Here is a 23,134-nt window from a genome sequence, read left to right on the forward strand (position 1 = left end):
TCACAACCAATAGCAGGACCTATTCAGTCCTGAATGGGTGGAGCTTATAGCACAATTCTTATCCAAGCAGGAGCTGGCATAATACTGTAGGCCAGCTCAACTGTCCATCAAGGTTATCAGGACTCCGGAGCCTCCTCATACAGATGTAGTCAACATGGCTGAAACTGTGTAAACAGATTGGGGCACATTTACTTACCTGTCCCGTCACGATCCCCGCTGTGCATTGTCCGACGATGATTCGGGTCTGCCGCGATTCACTAAGATCGAGCGTCCAATTTCCTGCATGTGTCACTTCCCCACTGAGGTCCGCCGGAGTTCACCATCTTCTTCCCGGTGCATGTGAGTGCTTGATCTTGCGACAAAATTTATTTTTTAAATTCCGCGGCTTGTCCGAATCAGTCGGGTTGTCCGACGGCCCGCCCCCTGATTTGTGTCGCATGGAAGCCGGCGCTGATGCGCCACAATCTGATCGCATGCCACCCAGGCAAATTCGTCGCAAAAAGGAAATATTGGGGAAATCCGACAGAATCACGGTTCACGGACCCTTAGTAAATGTGCCCCATTTAGTTATCAAAAAATATCACTTACACTACAGATTGTGTTATCAGATTGGTTAACGAATTAAGCCAGTCATACCTGAACAAAGACCCCAACAGATTTTTAAATTTGGGTTTGTTGGAATTTGGCCCAAACCAGGTTTCAACACTGCAAAAGTAGTACAGTAGTCGTACTCTTTGAGTCCATACCACCATAAATTGCAAATCAAATGCTCTTATTAAGAGGTCATAGTAAGGCTCATACTGGATGACAGGTTTAATATATAGTCTCAATATACTGATGTTTATTTCCTTTTGCCAGAAATGGCCACACTCTTTTCTATAGATTTCGGCCTCCGTTGTAGCTCAAACCAAATCAATTGATCAATTTTCAATTTCAGATGGAAGCTCCTCCCATAATAGGGAAATTTTGGTATTGTGACCTAAGCATGGGAGTGGTTTCATTTGTTTGCAGAAAATTGATTAAAAGACATGTAGTAGTCCAATGAAACATTATGGGGCAAATTTATCAAGCTGTCTGAAAGTCAGAATATTTCTAGTTGCCCATGGCAGCCAATCACAGCTCTTATTTTACCAGTGCTCATGAATATTTTAAAGGGGAACTGTGATTGGTTGCCATGGGCAACTAAGAATATTCTGACTTTCAGACAGCTTGATAAATCTGCCCCTATATGTAAAAGAGGAATAATAGCCACCACATGGCTCCTGGAGATAAGTCTCGGTGTAGCAATCACTGATCACATGTGCGGCTACTGACTGGTAACAAGTATATCTAGATTCCAATAGCTCAGACAGGATACCGCGCCACATTCAATTTAAAAATGTTTATGCTTTATTGTAATTCCTGTAAAAAATCCAAAAGTACAACAATACATATCAGCTAACAATTCAGCCTACGCGTTTCTGATAAACATCCTTACTCACGGCTTCTACTCATAGTTCAATGTTTTATTAACATTAAATGATTACAGATTTTAACAATTTTCGATACAGGCGGTCCCCTACTTAAGAACACCTGACTTACAGATGACCCTTAGTTACAAACGGACCTCTGGATGTTGGTAACTTACTGTACTTTAGCCTTAGGCTACAATAATCAGCTATAAAAGTTATCACCGGCAACTGTAATGAAGCTTTAGTGTTACTCCTGGTTCTTATGACAATCCAATATTTTTAAAATCCAGTTGTTACAGAGAGCAAAAAAAAAAAAATTGCCTGGGGTTACAATTATAAAATATAAAGTTCCGTCTTACATACAAATTCAACTTAAGAACAAACCTACAGAACCTATCCTGTACGTAACCCGGGGACTTCCTGTATTAATATAGGAATGAAGTATTTGTGTTGGAATTGGAAGTTTTCTCTGCTCAACTCTACACTCTAAGCTTATTTTATGTAAGAAGTGTTCCTCAGAGACGAGGGACGACTTTCATCTGGTATATATGGGGTAGTGAAGCATTGCTGTTGGGCGCTGGTCTTATGCTCAGATCCTCTCTCTCTATGGTCGGCTCCAATGTAAACTTCTGTAGTATGGAGGTTAGAAAGAGGAAGAGCTCCATACGGGCCAGGCCTTCTCCCATACACATCCGTTTACCTGACAAAAAAAGAAAAGGCAAAATAAAGTTCAAAGCGTTTGTCATGTTTGAAAAACTAATTTTTAATTGTACTTCCTGGCCATGACCATTTTCACCCTTATGACACCTTCATGCCAAGTGAGTCATGGAGGAACATAAACGGGTCGTGGCCAGCGTTGGAGTGAGCTAACATGGGGCGCTCTTACCCTGCACCGGCACAGAAGTTACAGCCAGGAACCAGAAAACAAGGCTTTTAGACCTCTATATATTCTAAGACTGTATACACAATCACATGAATCTGCAGAAGCGCGAAACGCGTCATTCCTTTTATTGTTTTAATTCTTTTATATTTTATTGCCATAATTGGCTTAAATAAAAGAAACTTTTTTCTAAAAAAATGTCCTTTTTGAGCAAGCCAGCGCCGATTCCTTTACAAACGTCCCAAATAGGAGAGCAACGCACCCTTCCTGGATGCTATTCGTTTATTCCACAGCCAGGAACTGCCACTGGGTGTATCACAATCCTCCAAGCAGGAGGGGTGCAGGGTTTACACCAATCCCCCCAATGTGTTACTAACAATTTACCCCAGGGCATCTATTTACACATCCTCAGTTGCGTTTACAAGTCAGATCCCGACTTGAAACGCGTTTTATTTTAAAATGCCTTTTTTATTTTGTGAAGTATTTTATATAAAGAATATACTTTATACTACTGGCACTGGCAGTGCTGTGCACCACAAAGAACAAGGAAACACGATTTCTGTTGAATTTGCAAAACTTCAAAGGTGAGAGTCATCCTGTTCTCTTTTAAAACAATGGGGCACATTTACTAAGTTGGTTGTGCCAGTTTTTGGGCATATTTTGTACGTTCTTTCATGTACAAACTACTTACACACGTATTTAAGAAGTCCCTGCGCCACATATATGTCACACGCGACCCTTTTGTGTTGCACTATTTTTTATGCAACACATAGTTTTGCACATAAAGGGGCGTTCCCGTGCTCAGTCGGATCATGCGCCACATTTATCATGCAAAGTCCGTCAGAAGTGTGTTGCACGCCCCATGTAAAAGGTGCACTTTGAGGGCGCCAGATTCATGAAGAAAGTGCGCCAGATTCAGGATTTCTGGACACTCTGCACACCACACCACACTACACCTCACTACACCTCACTACACCTCACTACACCACACAGGCAAATTGCAAATAGTGCAGTTTGCACAGTTTTTAGCAAATGTGCCCCAATGAGTTTACAAATGATGTGCTGTTTTTATTTTCTTTTTTACCTGTGGAGAAGGGTATAAATGAATCACTTTTCTTGAAGCCGCCTTTATCATCAAGAAAGTGTCCAGGATCAAACTCTTCTGGGTTCTTGAACTGTTTGGGGTCTTTCAGGACCGAGGTCAGGACTGGAAACACAAAAGTTCCCTGAAAATGTAAGTATAAAATGGTAATATCTAGAAAAGTCAAATCAAGAAGATCATTAGGAAGAAGTAAACCAAAATGTTCATAGTAGGACATATTCTTCTGTCCCGTTGGTACCAGATCTAGTTTTGAAGCATAAAGACTAGTTATAAGTGAACATAGTAAAAATTTGAATAAAAAGTTTAACATTTCAACCACCAACTAAAAGCTTCAATTAAAAAACTTGAAAAGACCATTATACTGCACCTTAGGGATGTGATATCCGCGGAAGGTTGTGTCCTTGCTGACCGCATGAGGAACTCCAAGAGGGACAATATCAGCAAATCTCTGGATCTCGTGGATCACGGCGTCTGTATAGGGCATCTTACTCCTGTCTTCTATGGATGGACAACGATCTTTGCCGATCACTTGGTCAATCTCTTGGTGAATCTTATCTTAAATTTACAAAAAGAGAACAAAATTATTTTCTTTTGTCTGTTATGATATTACTATTGTTTCCCTAGTTCATTTACACCTAAATAAAGATGTTTTGAAAATGTCAAATACACAACCATGGGGCCATATTTTACAAGACATAGATTGGCAGGTTTATTAATCTTTTTATGACAGAATTCTATCTTCAGACATTTTCTGTAAAGTTGCTTTGTGGGAAAAAGTTGTGCGCTGAAAATTATGTGAATGTGCCAGAATTTTCATGAACTAAGCAAACTTAAAGGAGGTCAAAAGTATGACTAGACAATGATAAACTTTTCAAGATTTATCATCCAGCATTAGACACTTTTATAAACCTGAAGCATCATAAAAATGTTAAGTCTAACTTTGCACAGTCTTACTTTGAGATGTTTTGTAACATGAACTCTGGGAATGGACAGTTAACACAGACATTGTGCCCTGTTGCTAAACCCACTTCCAAGCTGTGTATTTCCCGGCCCATGCTAGGAGGTGGCTAGAGAACTGTAAGACATTCCCAACCTATGCCAAAGTGCACAACACAGAGGAACAGTTTCCAGAGCTGGTGTCACAGTACTAGTGGGACGAGAGCAGGAGTCCAGTAGTTTAGTAAGGCAGAGGAGGCTGGAGGCAAGGGGGCTGCCGTAGCAGTCTTGAACAGGAGTGTAGAGACCAGAGCAGTAGTCTGTCGTATCTCAGGAGCTGAAGGTGCAGTATAGACAACTTGCAGTCAGCAAAGGGTATGTTCCAAGGAACTAGAAGAAGACCTACAACAAGGAGGTCTCCTGAGTGTACAGGCTGTACTCACTAAACTGCAAACAATACTAACACAAACCAGGAAGTGTCGTAGACACACATATATATATATACAGAGCAATCAAGGTAAACTCCGGGGAGTTCTAATCAGGAGAAACAGGTGTCGGGTTTTACAAGTAGGTTCAACACAATAGTCCAGAAGACAACTGTTCAACTAGCTGAGGGGCTCAGCAAACAAGGAGACACAGAACCAGGCACCAGAACACAGGTTCGAATCCTGACAGCTGGATCGCAAAAAAGAGGGAAAATTCTGTACAAAATCACAAAAACAGTAGAGTAGACTGAACAAGAGTCAAGGTCAAGATAAAAAGAAAACAATGATCATAAGCAAGTTATGTAACTAGAAAGATGTCTATAACCAGCAGCATAAGAAGTGTGAACAGGACTATTGCGATCTCAGAACCTAGTCTAAATAGTGAGTGGACCAGAACTCAGAGATCCACACAAAACATGGAGGCAGATAACTATTGTGATGCTGTCAATCTAACTGGTAACTAACTGTGAACAGGATCTACAGCTCCAGGAAAGAGATATGTGTGTGGTACTAATCAATCCCGACAGCATAGATAGCTTAAACCTACTTTCACACTTCAGTAGTTCTGGAAGACACAAAGGTACAATCAGCACTTACTCAGCCGCACAACAAAGAGAGAGAGGATGATGCCGAGACGGGTGTTCCATACTTTTTATAAATCTGCCCCATGTAGTCTTCATTTTCACATGGAATTTGATGAATTTCATCATATGCCGTATTTTAATCCCCCTAATTTTTGTCCCTTAAATGACAACCTACCAAAGGTTCAATGTTTTAACCATTTTCGATGAGGCATTAGAAGGAGTTTTGCTTTTGATTTGCACAAAATATACTCGATTCTAAGCCGACCCAAGTATAAGCCGACCCAAGTATAAGCCGAGGCCCCTAATTCTACCACAAAAACCTGGTAAGACCTATATATTTTTTTTTACTTGAGTATAAGCCGAGTTTGGGGTTTCAGCACATTTTTTTGTGCTGAAAAACTAGGCTTATACTCGAGTTAAAATTCACAGCTGGGGCATCTATTCTCTGTTTTCGGTGAAAGAAGAACTATTGAGATTGGTGAACGTAACAGATGTAGAGGAGACAGCGATTAAGCACGGAATTCCAGTCTACTCATGTAGCACGTGCGATAACGAATACTAGGGTCTCCTTGTGTGGAGATATTTTACAACCCCTTATGCATCATAACATGATATGAACTTTATATATTCACTGTACATAGCTACAACCCTATTGGTAGAGCAAAAGTTTTATTAAAAACAATCATCAAAATTGTTACCTTGAATTTCTGGATATTTCATAAGTATCAAAAACCCATATCTCAGAGTCACACTTGAGGTCTCCGTCCCAGCAAAGAATAAATCTAGTATTGTCGCCTCCAGGTTTTTCTCATGAAATTCTGTGTCTGGATTCTTTTTTTCCTAAAAAATATGAAATGTCTTGTTATTCAATATAAGAACTAGAGATGAGCGAGTATACTCATCCTAGCTTGATGCTTGTTCGAGTATTAGAGTACTCGAAACAGCTCGTTGCTCGGACGAGTATCTCGCCGGCTCGATATTGAGCATTTAGTTAACGAAACACAGTGAAGAATAGTGAAGAATACAATTAAAACAGTGAACACAGGATCATTTAAGTGAAGAACACATTGAAAGAACACAGTGAAGAACACATTGCAGATGTTCCGTACATCTGCTAACTTATCCGAAGACACGTGTGCTGAAAGTTGTTCTTCACAATAGTATGTGAAGAACAATATGTGTGTTCTTTCAATGTGTTCTTTCAGTGAAAAATGCTCGAGTCTCCCATTGACTTCAATGGGGTTCGTTATTCGATATGAGCACTCGAGCATCGGGAAAAGTTCGCCCCGAGTAACGAGCACTCGAGCATTTTAGTGCTCGCTCATCTCTAGTAAGAACATTTTCAAGGCCTTATATGTGATGACCCTATGATGTTGAAGTAACTTAAAGGGGTTTGGCCATGAAAGAAAATTCTCAAATTTCAATCCCCTAGTGATGTTTACACAATAAAGATCATTTTTAACCACCTATTTTACAACTCTTGCTGCTTTAGCTCCTATCACTGATTGTCAGTGTAAAATTCTAGAGTGTGAGTGGGGACTTTCTAAGCAGGCACTTCATAATCCCTATGTGCTATGAGATGCTGTGTGCTGACAATGTGCTTAGATTATCAGGGTACAAGGTTTGTATATCCTTTCATTTAGTCTCTAAACATTCACTAGCATCTGTCACATAGAAAGAGACATGAGACAGATGAGAGATCCATGAGATGCATATTACATATAACATTCTCAGCTCTGCTTTAATATCTATAACATACACATATCACTGCTATATGCCTCCCTTCCCCTCGCCTTGATAAAGACCTTATCTGCCTGTAGCTTGTAGATTTATTCAGCTGCTTGCCGCAGGAAGTCTTTGTGTGTGAGCTTGTCCTGGAATGAAAGGGTGGGGACAGGAGTGCAGGGAGCAGCTCAGTGCAGCTAGAGAACAATATATCTACCGGACCCTAAAGTCATAAGATTAATGGTTGGATCCAGAGGCAACTGAAATTGTGTACAGCAGGACTGGTAGAGACAGGTTGGAATTATATCTGGAATTATATCTGTGAAATGCTGCATTTTTGTTAATAACAGTGAATTAGAGAATGTGATATTCTGTTATCCCGAATATATTTAAGAATCTTGTCTTTGTGGGAGGAATACCCCTTTAAGTTAAAAATGAAAGGATGAAAAAGAACAGTGCTGACCTGTTTAAACAATAAGTTGCTTCATTTCAACTTACTTCTTCCATTCTCATAAGGAAGCAATCTATAAAGTCACGAGGGCAGTTCTGATCCAGGGTGGCCCGGTGGGTGTTCACCATCTTCTTTATAAATTCCTTCATGTAATCTACCATTTTAAACATCTTCTGGTGAGGACCAGGAATGTGCAGCATTATGGATGGGAACATGTTAAAAAGCTAATTAAAAAATAAAGAAATAGAAAAAATTATTCCATTCTTTACAATCTCCTATATAATCATTGTAAATTTCTTACCACAGTATCGATTCAATCTTACAGAAAATATTGTAGTAGTGCTACAGTGTAGGCTGTCCAAAAATAAGATCATGTTTCTCATACTGCTCAAAAAATATCATTGTGCTTTCTGCCTTCAGTTCCTACCCAGAGCTGTGCTATATTCCTCTATAGTTTCAGACTACAATCAAAACTTGTTGTTATTCAACACTGCAGACATTGGGGCACATTTACTTACCCAGTCCTGGCGCGATCCCCGTTGTGCATTGTCCGACGATCATGGACTCCTTTGCGATTCACTAAGATCCTGCACCTGATATCCCGCACGTATCTCTTCCCCGCTCAAGTCCCCGGAGTTCACCTTCTTCCTCCCGGTGCATGTAAGTGCATTGTCTTGCGACACAATTTAAATGTTAAACCCTGCGCTCAGTCCGAATCCATCAGATCGTCCAACGGCCACGTCTCCCCGATTTCTGTCGCATAAATCCGATCGCATGTGATACAATCCCCTTACTAAATCCCTGTCCCAGCAGCGCGATCCCCAAAAACTGCAAAAAAACTTGACGTAAATGCGGCCGGGGGACCCTTAGTAAATAAGCTCCATAGTCTTAATATTTAATCCCATGTAGATAGAAGTAAGTATGACTGTTGAATCACAATGCACAGGCATGTTTGTAGTCTGTCGCCATGGAGACAATTAATTCATTAAAGTCAGTAAAGCAATTTTTGAAAATACATGATGAATGTATCAAATATGCACAGGCAGCCTTCAGGTTATGTATAAGATAGGTTCTTACGGTTTGCTCTTACAGGAAACCTACAGCCACAGATCTACCTAGTAAGGTAAATCTGGTGGTAGATGCCTCTAACGTATGTAAGGATAGTCCTTTTTAGGGCTAATCCTTTACTCCCCTCTATCTTTTTTAATCTTTAATGGGGGGTATATGAAAATTTCCTTAAGAGGCTACTGGGGCGTGGAGTAGCCAGAGCTGAGGCTACACGGCAAGGCTACTACTCCACGCCCCAGTAGGCTCTTTGATCCTCCTACCAGATAGGAGCTGCCCGTACTCGTCCACAAAGCCGGAGCTCTGCACATGAGCAGAATGCAGGCCGGCGGCTGCGCAATCTCTGCTCCGGGGCCAGAGTCACTGTGCATGCACAGAAATCCGGCTTTGTGGAAGAGCTGCTTGCTGAAGATATCTGGGTAAGAGTATCAAAGAGGCTACTGGGGCGTGGAGTTGCCGCGTCGTGTTGCCCCAGCAAGCTCTTTAAATAATTTGCATATTACCAGAATTATAAAAGATAGAGTGGAGTAAAGGATTAGCCCTAAAAAGAGCTATTCTTACAAACATTAGATGCACCTACCACTCGATCTATCTTAATAGGTAGATCCCTGGTGGTAGGTTTCCTTTACATTCACTTTGTATGTAAGTCAGAACAGGCATATCTAGTAAGTGTAACTCCAAACAGAATTGTTATTGTCCCTTTCAATTGACCATTGCAGCCTGGGACTAAAGTAAACCATGATCAGAGGTCACAATGGGCAAAGAGGTCCATAACTAGGGTTCATCTGTGAGCCAGGTGTTCTAAAGTCGGGGAGAGCAAGCCATTTTGTAATATTTACCTGTCCAGAGCGACTGGTCAACAGTCGTATTAGCTCCTGTAGACTGTTCAAGAGTCTCAAAAAATTTTGGTCCTTATAGTCAAACCTTTCACCAAACACGACAGAGCAAATAACATTGGAAACAGAAAGTCGCAATATATATGTTGGGTCAATTGGAGTATCTGTTAAAAAGTAAAAACAAATGGTTATTAGTAGAGATGAGCGAACATACTCGTCCGAGCTTGATGCTCGATCGAGCATTAGCGTACTCGTAACTGCTCGTTGCTCGGACGAGTATTTCGCCCGCTCGAGAAAATGGCAGCTCCCGCCGTTTTGCTTTTTGGCGGCCAGAAACAGAGCCAATCACAAGCCAGGAGACTCTGCACTCCACCCAGCATGACGTGGTACCCTTACACGTAGATAGCAGTGGTTGGCTGGCCAGATCAGGTGACCCTGGGATAGACTAGCCGCTGCCCGCGCTGCTCGGATCATTCTCTGTCTGGATGCCGCTAGGGAGAGAGCTGCTGCTGGTCAGGGAAAGAGTTAGGCTGTTATATTAGCTTACTGTTAGGCAGGAGTGATTCTAAAAGAACCCAACAGCCCTTCTTAGGGCTACAATAACGTTCTAATTTTTTTTTTTTATTATTTGCAGCTAGTACCATATTGTGAGGAATTTGCAGGGGGACTTGCTACCGTTGTGTTTAGCTTTTAGTGACACACATATCCACCTCAAACACCAAAGTGGGAAAATTTATTAGGGGTTTGAGTAGAATTAGGCACAGTCTGCCAGTTTCTTTTTAGTTTACGTTTATTGTTTTCATAACTCAGCGTCATCTCATCTGGCATAGTAGTGTGCTGTAATACTTGGCTAGAAAATAGCCATAGGAGAATACAAACGGCTTAATTACGCCTACAGTAGCGTTATATATATTTGATTTCTGGTTGATCTGCTGGAGGCTGTAGTTGTTGCAGTGCATCTACTAGTAAATTGTGAGCAATTTGGAGTCAGACTTGCGACCACTGTGTTTTAGTGACGCACATATCCATCGCAAAGACCGAAGTGGGAAAATTTATTAGGGCCCGGGGTTGTATTTCAATTAGGCACAGTCTGCCATTTCCTTTTTTATTTTACGTTTATTTTTTTCATAACTCAGCGTCATCTCATCTGGCATAGTAGTGTGCTGTAATACTTGGCTAGAAAATAGCCATAGCAATAGGATAGCATCGTTTGGTTTTAAAAACTAAAAAACACAAAAAAAAAAACAAAAACAAAAAAAAAAAGTTAAAAAAAAAATTCAAGTTATAACTCTCATTTTCAAAATGTTTAACCCGAGGGCTAGGGGTAGAGGACGAGGGCGGGGACGTGGGCGTCCAACTACTGCAGGGGTCAGAGGCCGTGGTCCTGGGCGGGGTGAGACACCACCTGCTTATGAGGGAGCAGGGGAACGCCGCAGAGCTACACTCCCTAGGTTCATGTCTGAAGTTACTGGGAATCGTGGTAGAGCACTGCTGAGGCCAGAACAGTGCGAACAGGTGATGTCGTGGATTGCCGACAATGCTTCGAGCAATTTGTCCACCAGTCAGTCTTCCACGCAGTCCACCCATGTCACCGAAATCGGCACTCCTCCAGCTCCTGCACCTCAGCCTCCTCCCCCCCAGTCTGCCCCCTCCCAGCAAAATTTGCCATTTGAACCGGCATACTCTGAGGAACTGTTTTCTGGACCATTCCCACAGTCACAAACCACTTGTCCGGTTGCTGATGAGCAATTTTCCGATGCCCAGGTTTTCCACCAGTCGCAGTCTGTGGGTGATGATGACCTTGTTGACGTACTGGAAGAAGTGTGTAAAGAGGTGTCCGACGATGAGGAGACACGGTTGTCAGACAGTGGGGAAGTTGTTGTCAGGGCAGGAAGTCCGAGGGGGGAGCAGACTGAGGGATCGGAGGATGATGAGGTGACAGACCCAAGCTGGGTTGAGAGGCCGGGTGAACACAGTGCTTCTGAGACGGAGGAGAGTCCTCGACCAGAACAGGTTGGAAGAGGCAGTGGTGGGGCCAGACGGAGAGGCAGGGCCAGAGCTGGTGCATCAGCGCCAAATGTGTCAACTAGTGAAGCTCCCGTGGCAAGGGCTCCTGCGGCGAGGGCTAGATTTTAGGAAGTCTGGAGGTTCTTTAAGGAAACACCGGATGACCGACGGACTGTGGTGTGCCACATTTGCCAAACCAGGATCAGCAGGGGTTCCACCACTACTAGCTTAACTACCACCAGTATGCGCAGGCATATGAATGCTAAACACCCCACTCAGTGGCAACAAGCGCGTTCACCTCCGGCCGTGCACACCACTGCTCCTTCCCCTGTGTCAGCTGATAGTCAGCCCCCTGCCCAGGACCCTGCCACAAAAACCCCATCGTCGCCTCCACGATCCTCCACAGCATCCACCAGCGTTCAGCTCTCCATACCCCAGACGCTGGAGCGGAAACGCAAATATAGTGCAACCCACCCGCACGCCCAAGCCCTTAATGTGCACATCTCCAGATTGCTAAGCCTGGAGATGCTGCCCTATAGGCTAGTAGAGACCGAGGCCTTTCGCAGCCTCATGGCGGCGGCCGCCCCTCGGTATTCGGTCCCCAGCCGCCACTACTTTTCCCGATGTGCCGTCCCAGCCCTGCACCAGCACGTGTCAGACAACATAATCCGTGCCCTGACCAACGCCGTTTCTGACAAGGTCCACCTGACCACGGACACGTGGACGAGTGCTGCCGGGCAGGGCCACTATATATCTCTGACGGCACATTGGGTTAACTTGGTGGAGGCTGGGACCGAGTGTGACCCTGCGGCTGGTCATATACTGCCGACGCCGAGGATTGCGGGGCCTACCTCGGTCCAGGTGTTTCAGGCCTACTATGCCTCCTCCTCCTCCCACCCCTCCTCCACCTCCTCCTCCGAACGACCATCCGTGGGCATGGCGCCATCAGTCGGTAGCTCTAGGCACAGCAGCAGTGCCGTCGCTAAGCGACAGCAGGCGGTGCTCAAACTGCTGAGCCTAGGCGATAAAAGGCACACCGCCCAAGAACTATTACAGGGCATCACGGCGCAGACTGATCTGTGGCTGGCACCGCTGAACCTGAAGCCAGGCATGGTTGTGTGTGACAACGGCCGTAACCTGGTGGCGGCTCTGCAACTCGGCAGACTGACACATGTGCCATGCCTGGCCCATGTGTTAAATCTGATAGTTCAGCGTTTCCTCAAGACATACCCCAATCTGTCTGATTTGCTCACGAAGGTGCGCCGCATCTGTGCGCATTTCAGGAAGTCCAGCACAGATGCTGCCATTCTCAGGGCAGCGCAGCGCCGCCTCCAACTGCCCGCTCACCGACTGTTGTGCGACGTGCCCACGAGGTGGAATTCAACACTGACCATGTTATCCAGAGTTTACCAGCAGCGCCGAGCGATTGTAGACTGCCAGATGTCAACTTCCACCAGAACTGGTAGTCAGGTCAGTCAGCTTCCTCAAGTCTACAATGAGGAGTGGACGTGGATGTCTGATATCTGTCAGGTGCTGAGTAACTTTGAGGAGTCAACACAGATGGTCAGTGGCGATGCCGCCATCATCAGCCTCACCATCCCGCTGCTTGGCCTGTTGAAAAACTCTCTGGTCAGCATGAAGTCGGAAGCTTTGCGCTCCTCACAAGAGACGGGGGAAGAAGATTCCCTTGTTGATAGCCAAAGCACCCTTAGGTCTGTTTCTCAGCGCATATCGGAGGAGGTGGAGGTGGAGGAGGATGAGGAGGAAGAGGAGGAGAATGTTGGCGAGACACAAGAGGGGACCATTGTTGAGTCCTTCACTGTTGAGCGTGTATGGGCAGAAGAAGAGGAATTGGAGGAGTTGGAGGAGGAGGAAATGGACAGTCAGGCCAGTGAGGGGAGCGAATTCTTACGCGTTGGTACTCTGGCGCATATGGCAGATTTCATGCTAGGCTGCCTATCCCGTGACCCTCGCTTTCAAAGAATTTATTCCAGCACCGATTACTGGGTGTTCACTCTCCTGGACCCACGGTACAAGCAAAATCTTTCCACTCTCATCCCTGGAGAGGAAAGGAGTGTGAGAATGCATGAATACCAGCAGGCCCTGGTGCACAAGCTGAAACAGTATTTCCCTTCTGACAGCGCTAGCGGCAGAGTGCATAGTTCTGCGGGACAAGTAGCGAGGGAGAGTAGGCGAGCAGGCAGCTTGTCCAGCACTGGCAAGGGTACGCTTTACAAGGCTTTTGCCAGCTTTATGTCACCCCAGCAAGACACTGTCACCTGTCCCCAGTCTCGGCAGAGTAGGGCTGATCTTTACAGAAAGATGGTGAGGGAGTACGTAGCTGACCATACCATCGTCCTAAATGATCACACAGCTCCCTACAACTACTGGGTTTCAAAGCTGGACATGTGGCACGAACTGGCGCTGTACGCCTTGGAGGTTCTTGCCTGCCCTGCCGCTAGCGTCTTGTCCGAGCGGGTTTTCAGTGCAGCTGGTGGCATCATCACCGATAAGTGTACACGCCTGTCGACTGACAGCGCTGACAGGCTGACGCTTATCAAGATGAATAAAGCCTGGATTTCTCCAAATTTCCAATCTCCAGCAGGTGAAGGAAGCTCAACCTGAATAATTTATCCACTCCTACTCCTCCTCATTTTCCTCCTTCTCCTGCTCTTTGTACAGTAAAGCAGAGGAAACTGGCTATTTTTTGACAGGGCCCACTGGCTCTACCTATAGTACTTTATGCATTTAATTTTTCTGGAGGGCCACCGACCCGGTCCTCTGTTTTAAACAATTTTTTGGACTGCCACATACAGGCACTCAATCTATTCCATTTTTCTGGAGGGCCACCTACCTGCTCCTCTGGTTTGAAAACTTTTTTGGACTGCCACATACAGGCACTCAATCTATTCAATTTTTCTGGAGGGCCACCCACCTGCTCCTCTGGTTTGAAAACTTTTTTGGACTGCCACATACAGGCACTCAATCTATTCCATTTTTCTGGAGGGCCACCTACCTGCTCCTCTGGTTTAAAAACTTTTTTGGACTGCCACATACAGGCACTCAATCTATTCCATTTTTCTGGAGGGCCACCTACCTGCTCCTCTGGTTTAAAAACTTTTTTGGACTGCCACATACAGGCACTCAATCTATTCCATTTTTCTGGAGGGCCACCTACCTGCTCCTCTGGTTTAAAAACTTTTTTGGACTGCCACATACAGGCACTCAATCTATTCCATTTTTCTGGAGGGCCACCTACCTGCTCCTCTGGTTTGAAAAATTTTTTGGACTGCCACATACAGGCACTATCCAAATTGAATTGTCTCCATAGCAGCCTCCACACGTTGTCTCCATTGCTACCTCCAAAAGTCGTCCATATAGCTGCCTCCATACATCGTCCCTTTATCAAACGAGGTTTGTCAGGCCGAAATTTGGGTTGTTTTCATGGATTCCACATCAAAGTTGTTAACTTTGTCGCCACCCTGCTGTGTTATCCACAAAATACACTGGCAAACTTTTACCATTTACGGATATTATTTCAGCGCTTCTTGCGCATCTGTTTACATTCCCCTCACCCGCCATATCCCAAACTTATAAGAACGCTACTACACTTGATCTTATACAAAAGGTTCTTAGAAGTGCTGTTTGGGTAGTAGCCTAGAGACACGGGCTTGGATTGGCGAAAGCTCGCCTGGCAGCGGAGCGCCAGCTCCATGCCAAGAAACAACTAACATAGTTTTAACTGCAGCACCTTTAATCTACTACTAGTTCACTGCCTCCATACATGCCCGCCTTATCAAACGTGCTGTGTCAGGCAGAATTTTGGGTTGTTTTCATGGCTTCCACAACAAACTTGTTAACTTTGTCGCCACCCTGCTGTGTAATCCACAAAATATACTGGCAAACTTTTTTCATTTACGGATATTATTTCAGCGCTTCTTGCGCAGATGTTTACATTACCCTCACCCGCCATATCCTAAACTTATAAGAACGCTACTACACTTGATCTTATACAAAAGGTTCTTAGAAGTGCTGTTTGGGGAGTAGCCTAGAGACAGGGGCTTGGATTGGCGAAAGCTCGCCTGGCAGCGGAGCGGCAGCTCCATGCCAAGAACCAACTAACATAGTTTTAACTGCAGCACCTTTAATCTACTACTAGTTCACTGCCTCCATACATCGTCCCCTTATCAAATGAGCTGTGTCAGGCAGAATTTTGGATTGTTTTCATGGCTTCCATGTTAACTTTGTCGCCACCCTGCTGTGTAATCCACAAAATATACTGGCAAACTTTTATCATGTACCGATATTATTTGAGCGCTTCTTGCTCACCTCCTTTGGTTTCTCACTGCTACCCATTGGTTTGAAGCCTGAGTCCATTTAGGGTATGTCGCCATGCCACTCTCTAGCCTTCCGCTGCTGCCGCTGCCTCTGCATGCCGTCCCCTATAGTGTCAGGGTCAATTATTGGATGTTTTAGATGCTATCTAGCTTCATTCTGTCACTCTGTCATGGCCATGCTGTTGCCCATAATTTTGGCATAATGGTGCATTTAAGCAGCCTCAGAGGCATCCATGCATGCTGCCCCTGCTGTTTCCTGTCCATTTCCGTGGTGTTTCCATCCTTTTCTGAGGTTCCCAGGTGTTTGGCCCAACTTCCCTGTGCAGAGCCTTGGTCCCCTTGAAAAATGCTCGAGTCTCCCATTGACTTCAATGGGGCTTGTTACTCGAAACAAGCACTCGAGCATCGGGAAAAGTTCGTCTCGAATAACGAGTACCCGAGCATTTTAGTGCTCGCTCATCTCTAGTTAGTAGGGATGAGAGGAAACAGGAGGGTCAAAAAAAGGCTGAGAACAAAAGTTTAGTTTGGGAACCCAACACTAACATTCTTTATTGGTACCAGCACCAATCTTGGTGAGTGTGAAAAGCTGGGTGAGCCGAAATGCCAAAGCCAAACTTCAAAATGAAGTCTGGGTTTGGGGCCTTGAACTCGTTATGTTCTTTGTAATATGCGTCCACTATTCACTAATGGTTAGCCATTGGAACAGATTTAACATGGACTTGTACACACCAAAGGTTTGTCAAAAATTGGTTACATGGAGAATGGAGTCTTGATCACTTTCCTGCAGTGTAATTAATTACTGTATCACCATAAGACAGACACTAGAATAATTGATACCATGGCATGTGCATAGTCAGGGATGTGTCTATAAAGCTTATTGTCATGAGTGCTCCCGCGACCCACGACTTGGGTTAGGGTCTGTGTGCTCTGTGTGCCCTGACTTGACCTCCTGCTCTGTCTCTGACCCTGAACCGTTGCCGTCTGTCTTGACCACCTGCTTGTCCCCAACCATTGCCTTCCATTCCAATACCTCGACCTTGGCTGCCACCGGCTGTCACCCCTGTGAACGACCTGCTGACCATTCTGCTTTGTGGCGGGCTCTGGTGAAGACCGGGTGCCACTTAGATTCCGGTCCCAGGTGTCGGCTTGTGTCATCGTCCATGGTGGTCCAAGGGGTTCACTGACCCCGATCCCTGACACTTATCAATGGTGTTGCACCAGTTGACTTGTTGAGTACACACCATTTGAGTATGCATGTTAACGAGTAAACCTACCTACACAAGATCAATCCATGAATCATGATTATAGTATGCAACATTATTGTGGATCAATCACCGTTGGCTTTGGATTTCCACCAACCTTTATCCTCCAGAAATTTCTCATTAAGAAAATGAGCTTCTTCTTGGATTCTTTCCTCGATGCTCCTCTTCCCCATTCCAAAATTTCTTAAAGTTGTCAGAGAAAAACGACGAAGGATTTTCCACCTTTCTCCATTGCTTGCTATGACCCCTGTAAGATTCAGCATGCAACCAACTTAAAAATATGCAAAAATCAATGGATGTACTAAGCTGAAGCAGGAAAGATGTAAAAAAGGAGAAATACACCAAAGCAAAATTCATCATATATTGCTAACCCATTTCGATATCTGATACCCTAGTATACAACATTACAAAGAATTGTAGGGGCCCAGACACAGATCAATCTTATGGGCCCCAATATACATCACTGCTTTATGTGGCAGAGCAGGATGTCTATTGCTTCGTTCTTCCATAACTCTATGGAAAATTATGAATCCTACATCTACTTTTTCTATCATTTTTTTAAATTAACTACCCCAGAAAAGCCTGGATCCTGGACCCTGATCTTCAGGGCAAGTTAACAGTAATCCCTGTATTGACTTTTGATGACAACTTTACATTGCTGGCATTGGTATACATGTGAGCTAAAAAAAAAAAGGTATAAATTGTTGATTTTCTATAATAATTATTGACACTATAGACATGTTTACTGTACAGGCAGTCCCTGGATTATGTACAAGATAGGTTCCTTAGGTTTGTACTTAAGTTGAATTTGTATGTAAGTCGGAACTGTATATTTTATCATTGTAGCTCCAAACTATTTTTTTTTTTTATCCCAGTGACAATTTTTTTTGCTGTAATGGGACCAAGTATTATCAGCTGAAACAGCTGATCATTGCAGTCAGGGACTAAAGTAAAGCACCCAGAGAGCTTCACCAGAGGTCACAGTGGGTAGAGAGGTCCGTCTTTATCAAGGGGTCGTCTGTAAGTCGGGTCTCCTTGAGAAGGGGACCGCCTGTATTTCAAGTCACGGAACATTAAATGTGCCAAGGCAGTTTTTTCATCGGAAGATTAAATAAATAATTAAGAAATGCGGCAATGGGGCACATTTACTTACCTGTCCACGTCGCGATCCCCGATCTGGAATGTCCGACGATCATGGATTGTGCCACAATTCACTACGAGCGTGCACCCGATATCCTGCATGTGTCGCTCCCTGCTCAGGTCTGCCAGAGTTCACCTTCTTCTTCCCGATGCATGTAAGTGCATGGCTTGCGACACAATTTAAATGTTAAATCCCGCACCTAGTCCGAATTGGTCGAATCGTTTGATGGCACCCCCCCCCCCCCCACAGATTTGTGTTGCCTGAAAGACGGCGCCGGTGCGTCAAAATCTGATCACCTGTGCCAAAACCCCCTGCTAAATGCGGCGGAAATCATCAGAATATCCGACAATAGCACAGTCCTCGGATCTTAGTAAATGAGCCCCAATATATTAGTTTCATTCTTTAACTTTAGCTCGAAAAATAAAGAAGAATAGTAAAACAATAAGGCAAAATATTGTTAAGAATCAAGTATGCATTTAAAGGTTTGTACTAGAATGAAAAACCATAACTGCCTAAAAACAAGCCCATACCAGTAGATTGGTCGTGTTTGATTGTGCAGCTAAGCCCTATTCACTGTAATTGAGCCAAGCTGCAATACTAGGCTCACCCTAAGGAGATGTAGTATTTTAGAAGAAAGTTTGTCTGGCAGATGAAAATCAAACTAAAAGCAGTTCCAAAAGAACAACAGTAATTTTAACAACTTACCAAAATCCTTCTGAAAAAATTCTCCCGCTCCGGTGTCCCCCCTACCACTAAAAGCATCGCTGTGGTCCACCAAGGCTTCCTTCACCGTGTCGTACCCAACCAGAACTATCGATTGAAGGTTTCCTAAATAAATGGTGTAAACAGGTCCATACTTCTGGCTCAACTATGGAAATATAAAAGTTATAAAAACATGTTTTAACATCCGCGCCAAAGGTTTAGGTGTAGAGATGAGCGAGTATACTCATCCGAGCTTGATGCTCGGTTGAGTATTAGCAGACTCGGACCGGCTCGTTGCTTGGACAAGTATTTCCCCTGCTCGATAACGAGCATTTAGTTAACGAGAGAACAGTGAAGAACAATACATTTCAGATGTTTCCAGATGTTTTCCTTGTAAGAACACATTGAAATAACACTATTCTTCACTTGCAGGTGTTCGCACGTGTCTTCCGATAAGTTAGGAGATGTTCGGAACATCTGGAATGTGAAGAATAGTGTTCTTTCAATGTGTTCTGCACTTAAATGATCCTGTGTTCACTGGGGCAGATTTACTTACCCGGTCTATTCTCGATCCAGCGGCGCATTCTGTGTGGATGATTCGGGTCTTCCGGCGATTCACTAAGGCAGCTCCCCCAATGTCCACTAGATGTCGCTGCTGCGCTGAAGTTCCTCGGAATGCACTGAACTTCACCAAGCCAGGAGGGGGCAGGTAAACGCGTGTCAAGCGACACTTTTTTTAAAAAAATGCGGCGGTTTTTCCGAATCCGTTGGGGTTTCGTAACGAGCACTCGAGCATTTTAGTGCTCGCTCATCTCTAGTAATAAGCAATCCAAAAAGTAATTTTGTGTAACGTTTCACACGGATCACATATGGAATCAGACACGGATTGCAGGGGGATGGAAGGCTGAAGAAACGTGGAGCTGGCTTAATATATATGGTTGTATATAGGATTGGTGGAAACCTCTCCTCTCTGGTGGACGGTTTCCACAATTTTTATATCCAACCTTTTATTAGTGGTCAGCTCCGCGCTTCTTCAGCCCTCAATCCCCCTGCACTCCGTGTCTGATGAAGGTCTTAAGACTGAACCATTACACAAAATTACTTTTTGGATTGCTTATCACTTAATCAATTTACAGTTTCATCATAAAGAAGGAGTGTCAAGTTTTTATTTTTACTTATCTATGGACTAGTTGCACTACTTGAGCACCCTATGAACTCCAAGTGGAGTAAAGTGCAGTATTTGGCTAATTTGGAGTTGACTGCACCTTATCCTCCTGTAGTCTGCTCTGGTCCAGAAACAGTAATCTGTTGTGACTGACAGATCTCTGCTCCAATCACCTGAAACAGAGTCTCCTGCAAGTGTTTGTTTCACATTTAGTCCAGTGCCGCTGTTATATTTGCTTGACCTGCTTATCCTCTGTGAGATAACTCTGTGTGCTCTTCTTTCTTTACTTCTGAACATCTGGTTACATGATCCTGGCTTACGTTTAGTGACTATCCCTTTGGACTACGATTTTGTGCTGTTTCTGCTATCTCTGTTGTTACCTGGACTACGCCCTATTGTTTTTTTCCTTTTTATTGTCTCTGTGGTTGTTCGATATCGCTTAGTATACGCAGAAGCAAGCAGGAGGCAGTTTGGGTGGCTTAGTTTTAGGACTCACTGTCCTGTCTATCCTCCAGGAGTCCAGAGTCCTCATTACAAATGTTTTTTTGTATTAATCTCTGAATTACTCAAGGGTATTCTGAATAATAACACAGGAGGATATTTTAGGACTCTCCTTTATTTGCTAGTAAGGAGAAGAGCAACAAAGAACTTGTTTCTGGAGCACCCAACAAATCCACGTATCATATTTATCTTATGACTCTATACAGACGCCATGTAATACTTCATCTCTCCTGCGGGGGTGCTGCATAAAACGCTTATTATTGGCTTCCTCTACAAATCACAGCTGATTGCTGATGGTGCTGGCGGTTAGATTCCATGTTATCAGTGGATTATAAAGGAACCTGTTTAGTAAATCATTATTCTCTAACATAGAGGAATTCAATTTTAATTCTAATTTTTTATATTTAAAAATTTGTGATAATAACAACTGTACATATAATTTATATATTGTACAAATTTTTCTTCACTTTTATCCATTAAAATTCATCTTTTCTATAACAGGACTGAGGGAAATATAATTTTCTTTTCTTACTGTAGATTTTATTTGCTGCCGCTACCATTATCGGCCTCCCCCACACTATCTGCCCTGGTACCACACACACCAGGAGATGCGTTCATTATATTGTGGACCCCTTTTCCCCTCCCCCTCCTGGCTCTCATGGGTCTGAACAAGGCCTATACTTGTGGACCAAGCCACCGCGAGTCCACACTACAGCCAGCCACTTAAGTCCTTGGGATTCCAACTGCCCCAATACTGTGTCCCGGCCCCGGGAGAGCCACGTTGCAGATATTAGAAGAATAAAGTAGATATTTAGGTGTAAATTATTTTGATCCATTTTGATTATTTTGATCCATTTTGATTGAGTGAGGAAAGACCCATTCTCACTATATTAAGATATCCTGCGGACAACAATCTGATCAGTGATGGAGCAGTCTCTGGGGCCTCCACCACTCACCATAATGAGGTCCCATTCTCATTAATGAATGGAGAGGCAACATTTTTTTTTCTGCTGCTCCTTTCACTTTCTATTGGGGTGATGGAAATTGCAAAGTGTAGAATGGAATGGCTGGGCATGTGTTCATCTTGCACATTGTCATGACTGGTGGGGATCCCAACAGCCAGAGCCCCCCAAGTACATTGTTATCTCCTATCCCATAGGGTAACTGCACATTATATGGACTGCCTATAGATTTACCAGCAAAACCCCTAGGTAATACAGCTGCATTGTAGTACACACAATGGGGGGAGGTCATTATTGTTGCAGACTCTGACAGTGAAGACCTCAAAAACATTAATCTAGAGCTCCACCAGATTCATCAAAGTGATGATAAATCTGGTGCAGTTTAAGTCAGTCAGGTTCTACTTTTAGACCTGATTTAGCTGGTCTAAACTGTGCACCACAGTGGGACAGATTTACTTACCCGGTCCTGTCGCCCATCCCGTGGTGCATTGTCTGACGAGGATTCGGGTCTGCGCGATTCACTAAGCTTGTGCGCCCAAGTTCCTGCATCCGTCACTTCTGCGCTCAGGTCTGCCGGAGTTCACCTTCTTCCTCCCAGTGCTAGGAGTGCGTGTCTTGCGACACAATTCTAAATGTTAAATCCTGCGTGTTGTTGATGGGCCTCCCCCCTCCCCCATTTCTGACGCGTGCAAGCCCGCGCCGATGCGCCAAAATCCGATCGCACGCACCAAAAATCCGGGGCAATTCGACGCAGAACGAAAATCGTCGGGAAACCCGACTAAAATGCTTTTGACGGACCCTTACTAAATGAACCCCAATGGGGGTTTGTGTTAGTTTGTCCTTATATTTTGCCACATGAATTATTTTCTTAACAGCCACAAAAAAAGTTCAGTGCAAAAAACAGCTGCAAGTGCATATTAATTTACTATAGGAACTAAGCATCATATGTAATTATTGACTCCTACGGCACACGAGTGTCCATAACCTTCCTATCCCTTAAATTAGAGATGAGGGAAATGGATGTTTTATCTTTGTATTGAAAAAATGTATACATTTGAATCCTTCTGCCATTTCCTATGGACATCGGTGGGATGAATAAAGCTCACTCGTCAATGGCAGACACCCACAATAGAAAATTGCTAAATTTTCATGTTCATGTGCATGAGGTCTTACAAGGATTACTTTCTAGCCAGGTCTCTGATCACAGTACGATTGTAATGCACGTACCGTAACTAACGACTGTGGTATTTCTGACATGTTGATCTGCAGGACATTCCCAAGGACTGGCAGAGGGGTAGGTCCTGGAGGTAGGTTCTTCTGTTTCACCCTAATCCACCATTTAATGAGATAAATTAGTAGGGTGACTGCAGTCGCCAGGAGAAGCGTTGATGTAATACTCAGAGCATACCTCCCAACATTTGGGAAAAGGAAAGAGGGACAAAATGGCGATCCCCCTAAGCCACACCCCCAATCACTCCCTGGCCACGCCCCAAATTTTAGCCATATTAAAAATAATAAAAATCATAATTTAAAAAAAAAAAA

The 23,134-nt window shown here is 44.0% G+C and overlaps 1 protein-coding gene across 5 annotated transcripts; it reads right to left on the reverse strand.

Moving 5' to 3' along the window:
- Positions 1 to 1,765: 1,765 nt before the first annotated feature.
- LOC140077979 (cytochrome P450 2A4-like) lies at positions 1,766 to 22,989 on the reverse strand. Of its 5 annotated transcripts, none has more exons than XM_072125677.1 (9): positions 22,820 to 22,989; positions 18,968 to 19,130; positions 17,219 to 17,368; positions 9,519 to 9,679; positions 7,662 to 7,784; positions 6,137 to 6,278; positions 3,801 to 3,988; positions 3,416 to 3,557; positions 1,766 to 2,151 (listed from the first exon to the last, which is right to left on the reverse strand). In XM_072125677.1, the coding sequence occupies exons 1-9, from the start codon at positions 22,847 to 22,849 to the stop codon at positions 1,967 to 1,969; spliced, it is 1,284 nt and encodes a 427-aa protein (XP_071981778.1). In that variant the 5' UTR covers positions 22,850 to 22,989; the 3' UTR covers positions 1,766 to 1,966. The 5 variants fall into 5 exon arrangements, with proteins under 5 accessions (XP_071981778.1, XP_071981777.1, XP_071981776.1 ...); XM_072125676.1 differs by having other exon boundaries at positions 7,662 to 7,787; XM_072125675.1 differs by having other exon boundaries at positions 7,662 to 7,838.
- Positions 22,990 to 23,134: the final 145 nt, after the last annotated feature.

The sequence above is a fragment of the Engystomops pustulosus genome, chromosome 9 (assembly GCF_040894005.1).
Source record: "Engystomops pustulosus chromosome 9, aEngPut4.maternal, whole genome shotgun sequence".
In the NCBI taxonomy this organism is placed as follows: Eukaryota; Metazoa; Chordata; class Amphibia; order Anura; family Leptodactylidae; genus Engystomops; species Engystomops pustulosus.